Source organism: Sinocyclocheilus rhinocerous, unplaced genomic scaffold (assembly GCF_001515625.1).
Source record: "Sinocyclocheilus rhinocerous isolate Xijiao unplaced genomic scaffold, SAMN03320098_v1.1 scaffold216, whole genome shotgun sequence".
NCBI lineage: Eukaryota > Metazoa > Chordata > Actinopteri > Cypriniformes > Cyprinidae > Sinocyclocheilus > Sinocyclocheilus rhinocerous.
The window spans coordinates 370,521-390,109 of record NW_015661078.1 but is presented as its reverse complement, the minus strand read 5'-3'; the positions used below and the strand labels follow the sequence as shown (position 1 = coordinate 390,109).

General features: G+C 38.1%; 2 protein-coding genes across 2 annotated transcripts in view; both read right to left on the bottom strand.

Moving 5' to 3' along the window:
- Positions 1–2,321: 2,321 nt before the first annotated feature.
- LOC107726254 (cytohesin-2-like) lies at positions 2,322–14,854 on the bottom strand. The gene is made up of 13 exons (XM_016535784.1): positions 14,677–14,854; positions 12,481–12,631; positions 11,930–11,996; positions 10,366–10,484; positions 9,472–9,552; positions 9,219–9,331; positions 8,792–8,940; positions 7,363–7,474; positions 6,216–6,292; positions 5,179–5,227; positions 4,766–4,782; positions 4,571–4,725; positions 2,322–3,639 (listed from the first exon to the last, which is right to left on the bottom strand). The coding sequence occupies exons 1-13, from the start codon at positions 14,741–14,743 to the stop codon at positions 3,552–3,554; spliced, it is 1,245 nt and encodes a 414-aa protein (XP_016391270.1). The 5' UTR covers positions 14,744–14,854; the 3' UTR covers positions 2,322–3,551.
- A 1,058-nt stretch (positions 14,855–15,912) lies between these two features.
- Positions 15,913–19,589, bottom strand: part of LOC107726234 (solute carrier family 52, riboflavin transporter, member 3-B) — a 5,128-nt gene continuing 1,451 nt past the window's right edge. The window contains exons 2-4 of the mRNA XM_016535756.1: positions 17,268–18,418; positions 17,050–17,173; positions 15,913–16,526 (exon numbers count right to left, since the gene is read on the bottom strand). Of these exons, the coding sequence (XP_016391242.1) occupies positions 16,314–16,526; positions 17,050–17,173; positions 17,268–18,364 (1,434 nt within the window). The 5' untranslated portion in view covers positions 18,365–18,418 and the 3' untranslated portion in view covers positions 15,913–16,313. The remainder of the gene's footprint in view (positions 16,527–17,049; positions 17,174–17,267; positions 18,419–19,589) is intronic.

Here is a 19,589-nt window from a genome sequence, read left to right as displayed (position 1 = left end):
AAGTAAAAAAAAAAAAAATAATCTAATTCAAAATATTAACAAAAATCAGTGAACAAAAAAATAAATTTTTTTTTTCTATAAATCACACTGAACAAATTAGTACAAAATTGAAACTTCATAAAAATGGCTTCTCATGAGACAAGACAGTTTCTATTTTGTACACTCTAAAAAATGCTAGGTTAAATTCAACCCAGTGCTGGGTAAAATAGGGACAAACCCAGCAATTGGGCTGTTTTGACCCAGCGGTTGGGTTAAATGTTTAACCCAACCTTCTGGGTAGTAACCCAACCGCTGGGTCAAAACAACCCAATTACTGGGTTTGTCCCTATTTTACCCAGCACTGGGTTGAATTTAACCCAGCATTTTTTAGAGTGTAGGTTTAACAAGACAAATATTTATAAGTACCCCTGTATGGGAATAATATGATTCACCAGCAATAAAAAATAAAACACAACGTTAAAGTCCTTTTATCTATTTTGTTTATTAGAGTTGATTGGCACCAGTGTACCATAACTGAGTTTTCATCTTGCTACATGAATTTTCCAACAATCTGTACCATTCTGCGGCCAATCAGAAGCTGGGAGAAAAAACAAAGAGAAGCAAGAGCAAATGCTTTCATTTGTCCTACTGTATTCACAGACTAGCTGAAATGCTTTGGCACCTTTGCACTTCTCATCAAGAATGCCCAGATTTAGAGTCTCCAAAAGTCTTCATCAGACCACGTCATGCCTGAAATATGAGTTTAAACGCATAGCTTATCAAAGAATGTACTGTTGTTATTTAACACTTGGAGTCTCTCAGTCACATACAGACGGCCTTTGGCTTCTCATACAATACAACGTGAAGCAGATTCACTCCAAATGATCTGATAGGGACGCTGTATACTGGCATCCTATACATGTGCAGCAAAGCTTAAACCAGTTCAGAACTGCAGTACTAGTTACATACTCACATACTCAAGCTGTGGTTTAGTCAAAACTGTGCTGAACTCTAGTAAAGTGCCAAACTATTAAATATGTCTTAAAGTCAAAGACATCAGTTACTATAGCCAAGCTTTATATTCATCGGGGAAAGTCACAAAAAAGTCAAGCAAAATGCACTGCTAAACAACTCTCAGTATGAACCGTTTCATAATTAGTATATTTAAATAGAGCGGTTATTATGTTAGACTCCAGACGCTATTAGTGTTCTGTATGATCAGTCGTTTTAAAGATATTTCTGGAATATTGCATTTCCGATTTTGGTACTGCTTGTAATCCGTAGCCCATTTTTAACTGCAATGCCAATTTGTTGAGTCTAGAAATACAGAGCGCTAATAGTCACCCGAAACACTGGCGTCAGATTCACTCTTTATACAAGACGCTTCAGTTCAGTACAACATGCACCCCCATCCTTAGTCCTCACATAGAAAGAAAGAAGTGAAAAACAATAAATAAAAAATGCTATCAATTTGTGTTGTAAACAAACATAACATGTATTTACAAACAGAAAAGGCAAAATATAAAGTACATTGGAAAAAGCTGCCATGGACTCCTTCAAACCGAACAGCACGGAGTAAGAGGAGTGACGAGTGCTTCACACAAGCAACAATACAGGTCATCGCACACATCTTAGGATCGGGGATAAGAGAAAAACATCTTTTTCATGGGGATAAAGCAGCAGACGCGTCTTTCTCTCTCATAGCAAACACACATTCAGAAAGATAGGACTTGAAATTGAAATAGCTCGCCCCAAAATGAAAATTTGCTGATAATTCACTCACCCTCAAGCCATCCAAGATGTAGAGGAGTTTGTACTGATTTGGAGAAATGTAGCATTGCATCACTTGCTCCTCAGCAGTGAATGGGTGCCGTCAGAACGAGAGTCCAAACAGCTGATAAAAACATCACAATAATCCACAATAACGCTTCCTCCAGTGAAAAAAAAAAGTGCATCTCCTGTTGTCTCTCGCATCAAAATCCAGCCACGTATTTGTTTAGAGATGTTTTGGCTTGTAAACAGTGCAGATTTCTCTCCTGATTCAGACCAGACCACGTTTTCACTGCAGGAAGCGTTATTATGGATTATAGACTCGTATTTTCAACAATTTGAAGTTAAGCAAATCCATCTTTAAGTCGTTTTTGAATTATTGTGATGTTTTTATCAGCTGTTTGGACTCTCGTTCTGACGGCACCCATTCACTGCTGAGGAGCAAGTGATGCAATGCTGCATTTCTCCAAATCTGATGAAAAAACAAACTCATCTACATCTTGAATGGCTGGTGGGTGTGTACATTTTCAGCAAATTATCATATTCAGTCCTTTAATTGCATGATTTTTCCCCCCAATCGAGACAGTTTGCTTGTAGTAGGAAATAGTAAGAGAGCGAATCTCACCAAATCTGTCAAGATCACGAGTCAAATTTCATTCAGAGAAATAAGAAATTTCATTTCATTCCACCAAACACTTGCATGCATTTAGGAGGAACTGTGCTTAGTTATGAAAATAATGCCAAATGATGATAACAATAAATTTAAAAAAACTTGAAAATCTGCCTTTTTCTTTACACAAAAAAATCAGTTTTCTGTGTGCGGTATAATCTGGACATGTTTTCGTGAGATTCGCCCAAGAACAGTTTCGCAGCCCCAGTGGTTGAGTTTTTGAAACACTTGTGTAAGAACATTCAGGGCTGTGGGATTTTTAAGGCTCTTTTCTTAAGGTGAAGGAGCTTATTTAAGGATTCGCATATAATGACGAGCACAGGTGCTTCGATGGGTCAGTGAAGTTCAATACAGTTGTCATCAACTGTGCACAGGAAATGACATCACCGGTGGGGTTATCAATACCAATAACAGTGTAAAATGCATATCCTGTTTCACAGATATGCTGGAAGTGATATGTAACTAATAGGTAAACTGAAGTGAAGTTCATCATGTGGTGTGAATAGCAATGACCTTCATTTATAACATGTAAATACACTCAAACGAGTAAGAGATAAATAGTGTCAGTTTCTATAAAATAAGTTTAAGACAGGCAGCAACATAGACTCAGTAAATCAATAGCGACCGAACTAACAAAAGCCTTCAGCGCTCATCTCTGCTAAAGGTTCGGATAGATCCGCCCCTGATGATGATGATGAAGAAGAATGCATCAGGCTGTTTGGTCGTCTACTCTGTTCGTGTAAGAACTTCACAGTAAAATGCTGTCAATAGCAGGAACTGGAACTGTGAGAGCGGAGGGAGCGTGAGATGAGGATGGAGATTTACACAGATTCATGAATGTTACGTTTGTCAGTGAAGTCCTATGGAATGTCAGCGAGATAAAGTGAGTATCTGTAGTGTGTACTAGTGTGATAGTGAATAACACTGTGTAGTGTGCAAATGTAGGAGAAGTGTGGAGATAAGAGCTGCAGTCCAGACCACCGAAATCCAAACCGAAGATGATGATGATGTTCAGGTTCCCCAACGACATCCATCTCTCCATAAACCAGCATAACAGATCGATCTGACGAGAGCTACCTTAATGAAGGATCATTGGTTTCTCAGAGAATGGAGGGAGCGTATGGATGGACTTTCAGGGCTGCTCTTCTTTCTTCTTTAGATAAATGCGTTTCTTCCTGGCTGCAAGCATCTCGTAGAAGGGGTCCACGCTCACAGCGGATCTGAAACAAAACACAAGATCATCTTAAACCTGCAAAGTCTACTGGATTGTATTCAATACACATTTCTAAGGCCTCATTTGGCTGAAAAACCTGTTTCACACACAATCTACTTCACGCCTTCTGTCAAGTAAAAGCTCTTTTAGTGTAACTGTACAAACGTCCAGCTTCAGCTCGAGCTTCACGTGTCTTTTTGCTGTCAACGACTGATATTTATAGCATTTTATGTCAGTATCTGCTCTACTGTTAATCAGAATTTCAGCATCTGCACCAAATTGCATATTTTTAGGGGTGCGATGATAAATCGATTCATGGATTGATTCGGCGATGTTCGCAAATGCATCACAATTCTCTCTTGAATCGATTCTGAGCCTAGCCAGTGGGCTGTGTTTACATTAATCTCACGTCATAAAAGCATAAAAGCCGAGGTGCAAGTACATTTAACCCCTTACATTACTCAGCCAAACACACAAGCGCTCTTCTTCATTAGTATTTAAGTGTGCGGTTAAAAAGTAGCCTTGACCGCCACCTGCTGTTAAAACCTAAGCTCAGAATCGAAAATCGAATCAGTTTATCGTCGCACCCCTAATATTTTTGCTATTTGCATTTTTCAGACTGTTGTTTTGTATGTCAGCCTCAGCAGGGTTAAACATTATGTCGGGGAGGGACATACAGGAAGGCTTGTGAGCTAAAAATTTACATTTCAAAAGTGTATATCTGCTAAAATAATTTTTGTACCCCGAGGAGTTGTACATCGCTATTCCTATCAGGAAATGCAAATGTACTTCAGTTATGCAAACATTTGTCAGAGGCTGATAAAACTCTGAACTGCAGTAAGTGTGAATACATTTCCTTTACATAAGCCCTTTACTCTTTCACATGCCGTGTCCTGTGAGATCTTCACCAATCCCTCCAGCACTGATGGTTTACTCACTTGATGCTGTGGATCCATTCGTCCTTCTCCTCTGGGGTGGGAGCTGAGATCCGGTACACCATGTGGTTTCCCTCCACCACTCGACCGTCGGCCTCCGTCTTACACGCTTTAATCAGCTGCCCGCGGTTATTAGGGATGTAGAGCTCAAAACAGTTCTGCACAGAAAACACAATCCTATCAACAAGCAGAGCCCACAAACTGTCTCTGATACACTGCCCAGCCCTAAGGGTAAATAAAGAAACCTGCAGTTGATCTATGAAAAGTGTCATGGAAATGTTTAAATGTGATTAGCTGTGTAATGAGAATGTCAACAGTGAGCTACCAAGCAAGTTTGCTTTGTCAGAAAAGCCATTCTTATGGAGCTGGTTATGTAGTGCAAACATCTAAATGTATTGGTTTACAAATCATGTGCTACAGTAAAAGTGTTTTGAGGTCATGGCATAGAATTGTGCAGGGAACCACACAAAATGATTGTTAATAATCTGTCCCCGTAATCATAATATGTGTGAAAATGGAATAACAGTTGTTGCTGTTTTACTGCTTCTTTTTCAGCTAATAGTTGCATTGAATTGTATGTGCTGTATAAGCACAACAAACGTATGAGACACGTATTTCCCTTGAGCCTATGTTGGTCAAACACCTTCTCTGCTCCTTATCCTCCACACACACACACACACACACACACACACACACACACACACACACACAGTCAGTACCAGCTATTATGGGTCAATTCAGTACTTTTAGTACACACACTACCATTCAAACGTTTCACCCAATTCTTCAGCTCACCAAGGCATTTATTTGCCCAAAAATACAGTAAAAATTGTGAAATATTATTACTGCTTAAAATAGCTGTTTTCTATGTGAATAAATATTAAAATGTAATTTATTTCTGTGATGCGCAGCTGTATTTTCAGCATCATTCCTCCAGTCTTCAGTGTCACATGATCTTCAGAAATCATTCTAATATGCTGATTTGCTGCTCAAGAAACATTTCTGATTATCATCAATGTTGAAAACAGTTGTGCTGCACAATATTTGTGTGCAAACTGTGATACATTTTATTTTTCAGGATTCACAGATGAACAGAAAGTTCAAAAGAACAGCATTTATTTGAAATAGAAATCTTTTGTAACATTAATATAAATTTCTTTACTTTCGTCACTTTTGATCAATTTAATGCACCCTTGATGAATAAAAGTACTGATTTGTTTTAAAAAAGAGCCCTATCTTATGAACAGTAGTCTATATAAGCCATAATATGCAGTACAAACAATTATTACACGGCTCTCTAGATTACTTGATTCTGATTGGTCATTTACAGCATTCTTTGGTCAAATAATTTTGCACAGTAATGCTAAACTGCATAATTGACTGTTGTCCTGAGCCAGCGATTTCCTAAATAGTTGTGCTTCTATCAAGTCTCTTATATTACAATACAATAAATTGACGTCCATTTATTTATTCTGTTTCACGTAAGGGTCCTAATTTTGATATGGCAAGTGTCATGACTCATTATCTTGCTTAATAAATAACTATCAAAAAAAAAAACCAATTTGTTATATAAAGTCATTATACAATATATTTGATAAAAATACATGTCAGAGAGCTGCACAATAAGATGAAATATGGCTCGACTTACTGTTGTGTACTCAAAGTAATAGAGGCAGTTATCAGTCAGAATGAACCATCGTCTCTTCCATGTTTTCACACGACCTCCTGAGAAAGATTATACGGATTAGAGGTGTAAAACACACAAGAAATTAATAATTTCCTCTGTGCTAATAAACTACACAGACACAGCAAGAGACATCTAGTAGAGTATACTGCCTTGACAAACCCAACTAAACTAAATTAACTAGATTTCTAGGCCTGATGGGTGATGTTGGTCGGGTTTGCCAGTCCAAAACTCTTCATCACGATGCTAGTGAGTTGTGATTGCCTGGTTAGTTGCTGTTGTTTACTGGTAAGAGTTAAAAGAGCTCATCTCCAGGACTCTGTGAGCATATGTGAGAGACAGATCACTCTGCAGGAGAAAACGGTGCATCTAATCAGTAGTGATGGGAAAAACAAAGTTTTTCGAATCTTTTGAATCAATTGCTTTGTAAAATGATTCACCGTTTTGATGCATATGCTTTTATTTATCAGAACGGTGCATAAACTCATGCATAAAAACATCTTTTAGAAACCAATTGCAGATGGATGGAAAGTGTAATATATTAAATGCAATTAACAAATCATCATTAATTATGAAGTGTCTGTATAACATGTTTTATTAATCTGTGGCGCTCGTATTGTTTGTTTTATGGAGAGCTTGGTTAATCAGGCCAATAAGAGAATCATTTTATTATACAAACATGTCATTAAAATATCTATGCATTTATAAAACCATGTGTATGGTAAAAACGACATAGACAATGGTTCATGTGTACGTACCTCCTGAAGGGTGCATCAGCAGAGAAATCACAGGCCAAGCAGAGCAGGAGCCAGAAGAGATGGGGAAAAGGGAACGCGTGACGGATCGCAGGAAACAGAAAGACAGAGATACAAGGAGAGGGAAGAAGATTTAAAAGCTTTTAGTGCTTGAGAGATCACAGAGCTCACCATGCAGAAAGACAGCAAATCTCTGAAAGTGCCAAACACTTCAGAAGTGAGTTTTTTTGTTGTTGTTTTTTTAGGAAAGTAGAGCAAAGCGCAGCAATGAAATAACAGGAAATCATGCATCGGCAATGACAGAGACCCTGCCAACAACTTCGGTTAAACAGAAACGTACGTCAGGAGGGACTCACCCAGTTTGAGGAGCCAGCCTTCTCTGTCAGGGTTGAAGAAAGTGTGCGTCAGGTCATTCCCATCATCCTCTGGGATCTTAAAGGGCTCGTTCTTGATGCTGTCATACAGATTCTGAAGAAAACACACACAGTGTTTATTGAAGCATTAAATGTGTAGTGCTATTATTTAAAAAAAAAAACTTCAAACATTCAACTCGCAGTGATTTGGAGCAACACAGAGACCTGAATTGACTATTTTTTCCCTAAATTCCAATTAATTTTTTCTAAATTCCACATTTGCCTTTTCATTTTTTTTTCTTCAGATTTTTCAATTTTCTGGATTCCATTTTAATTGTTAATTTAAATATGTGTCCCTGCAGCACAAAAGCAGTGTTAAGTCGCTGGGGTATATTTGTAGCAATAGCCAAAAATACATTGTATGGGTCAAAATTATAGATTTTTCTTATGCCAAAAATCATTAGGATATTAAGTAAAGATCATGTTCCATGAAGATATTTTCCTACTGTAAATATATCAAAACTTAATTTTTGATTAGTAATATGCATTGCTGAGAACTTCATTTGGACAACTTTAAAGGCTGTTTTCTCAATATTTTGATTTTTTTTGCACTCTCAGATTCCAGATTTTCAAATAGTTGTATCTCAACCAAATATTGTCCTATCATAACAAACCATAAAAAATGGAAAGCTTATTTATTCAGCTTTCAGTTGATGTATAAATCTCAATTTAAAAAAATTGACCCTTTTGACTGGTTTTGTGGACCACTGAAATCATGAAACTTATACAACAACAATTTATGAAGTTTAAGACTTTTTTTGTTTCTGTTTTAAAGATTTGATTAAATTGTAACAAATCAATTGAATTTCATAAAACTTTCACAATGCAATAATTTATTACAAAATGTTTACAATAATAGGGCCCTATGGAATGTTTACATTTTTTTTACAGAAATTGTGTTTTATGTTGAAATTAAGGCATAAAAAATGTATAGAATTAACATTTTTAAAATTTAATTCCTTTTACTTTTTCGCAAAGAAAGTCCTACACAACAATTTACGGTTACAATTAAAACATGGAAGAAACATTGTGTGTCGTGTCTTAAAAAGTTTTAATAATTGAATTATTATTATTACTTTGAGAAGTACATTCAAACAGAGCATGGCACAGAGACACGCAGACTTCATAGAGCAGTCTTTCTGCACTTTAATATTCCCAGACACTAGTCCATATCATGATTTAATTAACTGCATACACCTACTTTTGATTTATTCATGCAAAATATGCCAAATTCATTCCGCGATGTATTTTAAATGTTATTTTTATGACTGGATTCCATGATTCCCTCTGTGTTTTTTTGCATCGCAGGAGTCATTAATGTTCATTATTTTAACATTGAAAAAATGTACACAGTTCGGTAGAGCACACTCACTCGGAGCAGCTCCTCGGGTAAATCTCCTCCGTCGTTGATGCCTCTGTTCATGCTGATGAAGCGCTCCACCGTGGGCTTGTCCCGCACATTAGGGTTGTGCAGACTGGTGTTCAACATGATGATGGAAAACGACAGCACGTAACAGGTGTCTGCGAGGAGAACACCGAGTTTACAAACGCTCTAGCAATCAAACACTCCTGAAGTAGCAACAGGTTTGTGCTCGAACTGTTCTTAGTGTGAGAGTGTGCATGAATTACACAAGCAGTCAAACCAGACACACCTACACAATTATGACTACATGCTGTGCATATTCGAATAATAGTAAAGGCATCAAAATAACTATGAAATAACACAAATGGGAAGCATGCAAATCTGCTGGTGGGCATGCTAGATGAAAGCCTCAGCCGCTGCTGTGTGTTTGTGTGACCTGTGCTCTGGAAGACTCCAGGATTGCAGTGACAGTATCTCTGTGCAAAGGCCTCCATCATCCTGTCGATCTTCTGCGCCTCGCCGGGCAAGCGGAAGCTCCACAGGAACTGCCTGCAGAAACACTAATGCATCAGGAACACAAGCACTGCACTAAACCTTTAAGAACAATTACAAAAACAACCAGACTTTCTGTGCATAAAAACAAAGCAAACCAAACAAGCAAGAGCTCTCTAGAACATTTGCCGACTTACCGAAGTGCTTGTACCAAGTTCAGATCCGTGAATTCGTGAAGATCGACAAAAGCCTGCAACACTTTGATATTGAAGTCATCTCTGAAAGAGAGCGAGAGGAATACTTTAAGGACATATCTGTTTTAATATGTTTGGTTCTGACTAACCATAAGCAGCAGGGATCGACTAGCATACAATCAACTACACGTCTGGTGAGATTGAGTCAAGTAGAGCGCTTTTCACAGTGTTTCAAAGCAGCTTTATAGAAAAGCATGATGTTAATGTTTCTAATATGTGACCCTGGAGCACAAAACCAGTCATAAGGGTCAATTTTTTGAAATTGAGATTTATGCATCATCTGAAGGCTGAATAAATAAGCTTTCATTGATGTATGGTTTGTTAGGATAGGACAATATTTGGCTGAGATACAACTATTTGAAAATCTGGAATCTGAGGGTGCAAAAAAATCAAAATATTGAGAAAATCATCTTTAAAGTTGTCCAAATGAAGTTCTTAGCAATGCATATTACTAATCAAAAATTAAGTTTTGATATATTTACAGTAGGAAATTTACAAAATATCTTCATGGAACATGATCTTTACTTAATATCCTAATGATTTTTGGCATAAAAGAAAAATGTATAATTTTGACCCATACAATGTATTGTTGGCTATTGCTACAAATATACCCCAGCGACTTAAGACTGCTTTTGTGCTCCAGGGTCACATATCTTCATGGCTTATTGTTTCATCCAGCAGATGAGAGCTGGGCAATAATATAGTTTGCATTTTGCAATGATTTTTAGTGCTAGGCGTGCTGTTCTTCAGCTGTTAAGACAATTTGAAGGGTAAAAACACATAACAAATCCTTGATAACTGTAGCATGTAACTGTAACAGATATTAATTCACAGTACCTTTCACCCAGATAGTCTCCTATTGCTGTTTTATTGAGTCCTTCTCCTTTATACAGAAACTGAGCAATGTCCTCTGAAGTGTGTCTGAGGAGCTCATTCTCCACTAGGAATACAATGCCCTGTGAAACAGAGGGAAATATGGAGAAAAAATTAAACAACAACAAGATTTAATGTGAAAAACAAAACATCTTATGCTCCTGCCATTTGTGACCCTGGACCACAAAACCAGTCATAAGGGTAAATTTTTTGAAATTGAGATGTATACATCATCTGAAAGCTGAATAAATAAGCTTTCCATTGATGTATGGTTTGTTAGGATAGGACAATATTTGGTCGAGATACAACTATTTGAAAATCTGGAATCTGAGGGTGCAAAAAAATCTAAATATTGAGAAAATCATCTTTAAAGTTGTCCAAATGAAGTTCTTAGCAATGCATATTACTAATCAAAAATTAAGTTTTGATATATTTACGGTAGGAAATTTACAAAATATCTTCATGGAACATGATCTTTACTTAATATCCTAATGATTTTTGGCATAAAAGAAAAATCTATAATTTTGACCCATACAATGTATTGTTGGTTATTGCTACAAATATACCCCAGCGACTTAAGACTGCTTTTGTGCTCCGGGGTCACATTTAATATGATACAAATATTTTATATTTTTATGTGTGTCAGAGAAACCTATATGTTTTTGATTAAATGTTAATAAAATAAATTAATACTTTTATTTAACAATGACAACATTTGTTGCATAGAGTTCCATTTCAAATAAATGTTTAATTTTTTATTTTTTACTTTCTAGTCACCAGAGGATCACGGAAATAAAAAGTATCACAGTTTCCACACAAATATTGTGCAGCACAACTGTTTTCAACATTGGTAATAATCAGAAATGTTTCTTGAGCAGCAAATCAGCATATTAGAATGATTTCTGAAGATCATGTGACACTGAAGACTGGAGGAATGATGCTGAAAATATAGCTTTGATCACAGAAATAAATTACAGTTTAACAAGATATTCACATAGAAAACAGCTGTTTTAAACCTTAATAATATTTCACAGCCTTACTGTTTTTACTGTATTTTTGGGAAAATAAATGCAGCCTCGGTGAGCAGAAAAGACTTTCAAAAACATTAACCAAACTTCTAAACGATAGTGTATATTAGGGCTGCACGATAAATCGCATGCGATATTTAACGCGCATCTTGTCAGTAAAGCCGGTTCTGTAATCAGCTGTAAATCTCAGCGGGCTTTCACATTGAGCAGCATTAACTACACAGAGCCGTTGTTCACTGACGAGCTGCGCAAAACATCGTGCGAATATGATCGTGGTTGCAGGCAGCTCGTCAGTGAACATTGCTGCTCAATGTGAAAGCCCGCTGAGATTTACCGCTGATTACAGAACCGGCTTTACTGATAAGATGCGCATTAAATATCGCATGCGATTTATCGTGCAGCCCTAGTGTATATGTGTGTATATATATTAAAATGTAACCATGTGATATTATTGCTGGTAAACAATGGCATACTTTTTTTTTCAAAGCAGGGTGGTTTACCTTTTTCGGGTCCATGTTGAATTTTTTCCTGCCCATGGCCACATGTCGACTCTTCTGTAATGTTTTACTACAAAAAACAGAGAGGAGATCAATCTTGTTTTCACGTTTCAGGTGTGAAATACAAGGACTCGCTTTGAGTGTCCTACAGCATAGAGAGTTCAAGTTCATGTCAATGACCGTACTGTGTACACAGCTACTGAGAGATAACGTGTGTGTGTGTGTGTGAGTGAGAGAGTGTGTGTGTGTGTGTGTGTGTGTGAGAGGTACTTGCGTGTTGTTTGAGAGTGTGAGTGAGTGTGTGTGTGCGTGAGTGTGAGAGAGAGTGTGTGTGTGTGCGTGAGAGTGTGTGTGTGTGTGTGAGAGAGAGCGTGTGAGTGTGTGTGAGTGTAAGTGTGTGTGAGTGTGTGTGTGTGTGTGTGTGTTTATGTGAGTGTTATCTATCAGAGAAGGCAAATTGGAGAATGAAATAAAGCAAACACTGGAGCAATTCTGGCATAAACCAGCAGCACAAACCGGTTCCCATCAATAAAACAGGCTCATGTGAGACTAACCTGCCCTCTGTGCTGCTCTCCAGCCCCTCCACCTCAATAATGGCTTCTCTCAGCTCCTCTTTCAGTCGCTGGATCTCCAGAAACAGCGCTCCTTTCCTGCGCCGGATCTCCTCCAGCTCGGAGCGCTCCTCTGGGCTCAGGTCCGCTGGGACTGTGGAGAGACAGAAAGGGGGGCGAAATGAGGACACGGGGTCCTGGATAGGCATTTCAGTTCTCTTCCTATTCACTATACATCCAGGCCTCGTTCACACCAATCCACACAGTTTCCCACGTTAACAGTCTCTCGTTTTCCTGCTCTAGTGGACATTCTGTAATTGCTGGCCTGTGTCTAATATCATTCACTTTATGATGCGAGATGGAAATGCAAACAGGATTGGGGCCAGCACACATGCGCAGGGACTGTTTAGTTTGCATTCAGGTTATCTGTGGACTAACGGAGGACTCTTACGACACCAGCTGGAGGGTTTAAAGAGAGCAAGCCAGGACAGAACAGAGCCAAACCCACGGCAGCTCAGAAAGCAGCGCCTGCAGGCAGAGACACATACTCTGACACTCCCCGCAAAACACATTTCACAAGCTTCAGATCAAATCCTCAAGCTAATCGCTTAAAATAAAAAACGTGATACTATTAGCTTCTGCTTTTTGAACAGAGTCGGTGAAAAGTGCGAGATCACTGGTGAAATGCTTCTACTTTGCATTTTTCTACTTAATACAATTTGTTTCCATTGCACTTCAAAATATCAGCATGACAATTGTATGTTAAATTTGGACATTTGAACCAAAAATAGCAACCCACAACAATCCCCTTTCCCCAAACTCCACCCTGTTTCAAGTATTTTAATTAAAATAGGAACAAAAAAGCCATAATTTATTCTAAACAGCAGTTGCAAAATTTTTTAAAACAAAAGCTAATGATTTTTAAAAAATCTGGCAACTCACATAAATGTCAGTTTTGTCATTTAATCTGTCATTTAAACCTATTTTTGTTTCGTCTGCAAATCCTCATTTTGTACAAATTCTTAAAATATCTTTTTTTTTCTTTTGGTTTAAAATAATATTAAAAAATAATAACATGAATCTGTAAATGTCTCAAAATGTGGGGTTTGTCTCGATTTTAAATTTGGACATCTGAATTATCTTGTAAATCCCAAAATACCATCAATCTCTTACCTCACTTCACGTATTTTCATTAAAAAAATAAAAATTTTAAAATGTATTCTAAAACAGCAGTTACAAAAATATTTTATAATACATAGGCTAACAATTACAAAAAATTCTGCAAATTCAGATGATTCAGGTCATTTCATCTGTCATATTTTGTTAAATCTGCAAATTCTAAATTTGTACACAGATGCTTTATTTATTTATTTTTTGTCTTGGAGCTTTATGAACAAACCCTGATGATGATGTTCACCAGCAGCATCATTTGAGTCAAAAATCAGGCTGTGAATTAATGCATACTACTCTTGCAAAAATCATCCCATTCACACCAAACTTTTTCAACATGATGCCAAGATACCGAGCGGATTTTGGATATATTGAACGGTGTTGCAATAGTGATTTATTAAAGTAACAGTAAAAAAAATAGACCTCACAGATCAATGACACTTATCTACTAACATCTGATTAGTCACAAACAAACAGAAATGACCAAAATGTTTCTTAGCTGATAAAATCCCAGGTTTGTAATGTGGTCTCAGACTTGTATACTGTATGTCACTATACACAGGCCTCCAGCTAATCTTCAAGATCTTCCAGTAAGGCATGAAGAATGCAGACTGATGATGACAAGACAGATGACAAGCACAATTAAGTTGGATCCTATACTAAAAATGAGACAAGGCTGCATCTGTTTAAGACACTGAAACATCCACCCAAAACATGTGTGATGAACAGCTGTAAAATATTACATAATGTCTCTAAGAAACTACGAATCACAGATTAATTTATTCAGTCTCTGATCAAACCTAGCAGACACATTACAGATGTAAACACCTGAGGCAGGCCAGGCGTGAATGAATCCTGCTGAAGAGCTGAATGATGAACTGTAGCTGCAGAAACGATTAGAAACGGCTGACAGTAGAGTTTAAACCTTTACAAGAACCCTAGCATCCTTCTACATGAAGCTCGAGTGAATAAGCCAACAGTCAGTCGCGATGCGGCACTAAAACACAGCGCTAAACCAGCTTTACTTACTGTAGTCCAGATCATCCATTTTGGGGGCTTTGCTTTTAGGCATATATGTGTCGGAATCGAATGTCATTCAATAACCGAGAGATAAGGATATATAAAAATATACCCCACAAACGAAAAGGAAATAAATAAATAACTAGGCGGAGGACCGAAAGGACTCAGACAAAGGAGGAGTTGAGAGCGGAAGTTGCGTCAGCCAGTAAAATTCACGACCCGGAACGGCGGCCATCTTGGTAAGGGCTTTAATTCGTGAACAAATTCATGTATTTGTGAATATTATGCAAAAATGCTATTTATTATATACCAGTACTTACTCAGTACGCAGTGTTGTAACACTTTTCCCTTTAACGTCTGTATCTCAGTGACGATGCTGTTAAAACCAACTGAGGCATCAGTAGGAATGATGGGAACATTTGTTTAAATTTGAACATAAAAAAAAACACAACAAGTACTATTATTCAAAAAGGTAGAAAATAGTAAACACACCCTGGCCACCCCTACTTAGATCAGCTAGTAGGCCTGCTTATTGAGAAACAACACAAAAGCAGGGTTTAAACAGATGACTAGCTGTATTACAAGAGTGGTTAGTCATCAATAGTTTAGAGAATGCAATGCAACAAACTGTCCTAAAATAATAAAGATTGTCAGGTATATAATTAGGTCATCACCTATAACATTCTGTGGGTGGATTATATTTGGTGATTTGTCTTTGTGTGTTTCTTAATATGAGCCAGAGGAGGACGAACAATTCAGGCTTTCTTTCTCATCTTTACATCTTAGGAAGTTTTTACGGGCCATTATTGCCATTGGATCGCTCACTTGGGTTTTTGGCCTCTCTAAAGCAAATTTTGGAGAATATGTAGAATAAAACTAGCTATATCAAGAGCCTGATTTATGGAAATGAACATTCCTGTCACATTTGCTGAAATGCGTAGTTATGCAGCACTTTGTCTTGATAACAATAAATAATTTCACACATGCCTATCAAAATTTCACATTCTGACCAACTGTATGATGGTTTATGGGTTTCAGTGAGTTCATGTGACAGGCTTATATTAGCCAAATAGATGTTTCAAAGAAATTACCACAACACAGCTTCGTTCTGAGAGAACAAAATGTATTTATGTATTTATTTATTTGTTTCCAAACTTACTAAAGTCTTGTAAAAAAAAAAGAAAAAAAAAAAAAGGACCAATATAGGATTGGCAAGGCTTTTATTGAGCATCATGTCTTAAAATCATAAATATTTTCCAATTCTTAAAAAAAAACAAAAAAACACATGATCTCAGACTTCAGCAACAGTTCAATACGATAATAAAAACACTACATATCAAGTAATAACGTTGAAATAACAAAAATATCATAACTGACAAGTTACACTGTAACTATAAGTCAGTGGCAGATATTACAGAAGATTATGAAGCTTGTTTTGTCATCATGTAACAGTACTATGAACTATATGAGAACCAAAAGGAAAAATATTTGTTGAAACAATACAGTAGCTGGAATTTGGGTTCTATGTAAATGTTAAAAATAAAGGCGTCATGAAAAAATGTGTGGTCATACATCTGTGTATTATTCAGCCTGGTTCACTAACACCTTAGTGTTTTACTCTGAATCTATCAGAATAATGATTGCTTTTATTTAGGGCACTTGGTATTACAGGGATCTCCTGACTGGAAAAGTCTATAGACACTAACCAAAGGGAACATAGACAGGGCACCTAACATAGAGCCCAGCTGCACAACAGCTCCACACCACACGAGGGCGCTGTGGCCTTCATCTCGCAGGATCACTCCAATAATCACCTTCACATAGGACAAAGTGAGGACAAATATGACCCAGGTTATGACCTAAGGATGAAGGGAGAAAGAGAAAACAGAGATTATGTGAGTTTTGTTGCCCTCGCATTGCATTTGTGCTGAAGTATGTGGTACCATGCATTGTATGTAGTATATATACTGATTTTTTTCACAAATGTAGTAAGAGTTGTAATCTACACTGTTAAAAATAAAGGTTCCAAACAGTGGCTTTTGCAGTGATGCCATAGAAGAACCATTTTTAGAAGAACCTTTCAGTAAAACATTCTTAAAAGAACCATTTGTTTTTCTTAGCGTGCAGAACATTTTAGTGATCTAAATAACCTTTTTCCACTATAAAGGACCTTTTATGCAATGGAAAGTTTCCATGGATGTTAAAGGTTCTTTGTTGATCTGCTGATGCTAATAAAGAACCTTTATTCTTAAGAGTTTACAATGCTATGCTCTTTTGGATTCCTTAAAACAAGGTAACAGTGCCAATAAATGTACTTTACAGTCACATTTACAGGTCTAAATTATAACTATGACAAGGGGAAAGCATGTGTGTGAGTCTTACGATGAGTGCTGCTCCTAGGTCATGATTGATCAGCAAAGGACAAGGGCTTAGTGCTGCCATGGCCATTATATATGCTCCAAACCCTGTTCCAGTCACTGCTAGAACCCCCATCAGCACCAGAGACCTTGGACATTATTAAAGAGAGTTAGCATGTCAGCCAATCAAATGGAATTCAGAAATGGAATAGTTGCATGAATTTGTCTAATAATTGTTCTCACCTGATTGGTACAAACATGGCAATGAAACAAGCCACTGGATTGGCTACTGAAGACAAAGTGGCTGCAAGATGATAGGCCTGATTTCCATACGGCAAACAGGAGTAAGACTGGACAGAGGGCAGGACTGCATTGGTCAATGCATTGACCCAGGCCAGAACTACAAAAATGAAGACTAGCTCTATTCTGCTGCAGGTTCCTTTTCCAAATGAACTGCGTCGTTTTATCACCAGGCCTTCTGGGAAATCCAACATGGGCCTTTGCTCTGGAGTTTCGCTGTTTGGGGATTGGCTTATGTCAATCTTCTCCACCCGCTGAGAATCATCAATATAGCCTTTGCTCTTGTGTTCCCGCGCCACAGCTGGGTGGAAGTTGAGTAACAAGAAAGCGCCCAGGCACACCATCATCATCGCACTGAGGAACAGGAAGAAACCCTGAGCGGAGAAGTTTGCCGGCTGGTAGTGTGCCTGCAGTTCTCCATCGAAGCCCCATGATGAGTTCCCCATGCTAAAGTTTGCCGGCTGGTAGTGTGCCTGCAGTTCTCCATCGAAGCCCCAGGAGGAGTTCCCCATGCTAAAGTTCACATTAGCACTGGCATTTTTGCAGTGGACCACCCCTACACCTTGGATAAGAGCCACCAATGCTGGGACCAGACCGCTTAGACCCTCTCCAATGAAGTAGGTGGTGAGGTACCGAGGCTGTAGACGCATCATGAAGGGTAGAAATGTGACGGATGAGGTGCAGTCCACCACAGACAGCAGGAAGCTGAGGGACAGTAAGGCAGCACTGTGTTCACCTCCTCCAAAAGTAAGCGTGCGGTTCCAGAGGAACGCCAGGAGGAAGGTGGCCACCACACCAACCGTTACGATCGTGTAGATAACGGGCCGCTCGTCCAGCACGCCCGGTCTGAAGCGGTGCATGAGCGTGATGAAGAGAGGCCCGATGTTGGCCATCTGGATAATGATTGTAAGGTAGGAGGGCAGGTGCCAACCCTCAGGAATGGAGGGGACGATCAGAGGTAGCTCCACCCACATCCCGTTAATGGCCACCCATGATCCGATGCCAAAGAGGCAGGCCAACACGTGTGTGAACAGCGACATGATGAAGGCACTGAGGTCCACACGACAAAAAGGCAACTGGTTTTTAAAGGTAATCTGAAAGACGGAAGTACAGGGAAACTAATTAGTTTTACAATAGCCCCTCCATTTCTTTGATTTAAAAGCACTGTTTTGCTTATCACTTAAACTTAAATACATTTGATATAATGAAGCAGTATCAATACTACTTTAACACTGTACTGTGCATAACAGAAAAGAGAATATTCAAGGATAGAAGCTGAGCAGCCTCAAATTTCAGATTTCGTGATGTGAAATGTGAGTAGTGCTCAATGCCACAATGGTTTCCAAGGTGTTTCTAAGTGGTTGCTAGGGTGTTTTGAGTGGTTGTTAGTGTGTTGCTATGCAATAGGATTTTTTGGGTGGTTGTAGGTTGCTTACTGGACCAAGTCAAAATCTCTGTGATCTTCTGGTCCCTCCATTAGTGTAAATCTGTTTTTTTATTCATCTTGTCGTGGAAATTCCCAATACTAATCTGACTTCTCCACAGACAATTCAAACAACTACCAGTTGTTAATATAATAACTACAGTATCTCGAGCTAATTCCCTGAATTCCCCGAATACTTACAATACAATACAATACTTCCCTGAAGTATGGTGATGGCATCCCGTCAAGAAGCTACTATCACTACCTCAATCATGAGCACACAGGTCTTTAGCATCTATACACTCTCACCGTCCTTCTCAGCAGTACGCTGGTCTAATTAATCGATTCAGAATCGCAATTAATGTCAGCTAATTTTAATTAATTTACACAAACGGCAGAAAGCCATTCAGTTTTAAAAATCACGTAAACATAATTGGCATATAATTTACTCCAGTATGCACATGGTTCATTCGGTCAACAGCTTCCTCCACAATGTAATTTCTCAGAGATGCTGCTCTAACGAACATGTCATCTTCACTATTTATGTTTCCTATAGTTTTGCTTTATCTGATGTTTGATTCATTGCAGGATCCCTCTTACATCATACTCTGGGGTTCCCTTATGCATTTATGCACATGCGCACTCTTTATAAACAGCTTATATGCTAAAATGTATGGATTGAAATGTATTTAAAGGGGTGGTTGATTGCGATTTCACTTTTTTAACGTTAGTTAGTGTGTAATGTTGCTGTTTGAGCATAAACAATATCTGCAGAAGCTGAAAGTTCAATGCAAACGGTGATATCTTCTTTTAAAATTCTGGCAGTTTAATGCCTACAAAAA

Bases quoted from the DNA above. Each gene is read 5' to 3' on its own strand.
- LOC107726254 (XM_016535784.1), bottom strand. From the start codon at position 14,743: ATGACATTCGATTCCGACACATATATGCCTAAAAGCAAAGCCCCCAAA. The intron at 9,332-9,471 runs GTAAGTCGGCAA...GTGTTTCTGCAG, and splicing joins AACTTGGTACAAGCACTTCG to GCAGTTCCTGTGGAGCTTCC. The intron at 6,293-7,362 runs GTGAGTCCCTCC...AATCTTTCTCAG, and splicing joins AGGCTGGCTCCTCAAACTGG to GAGGTCGTGTGAAAACATGG.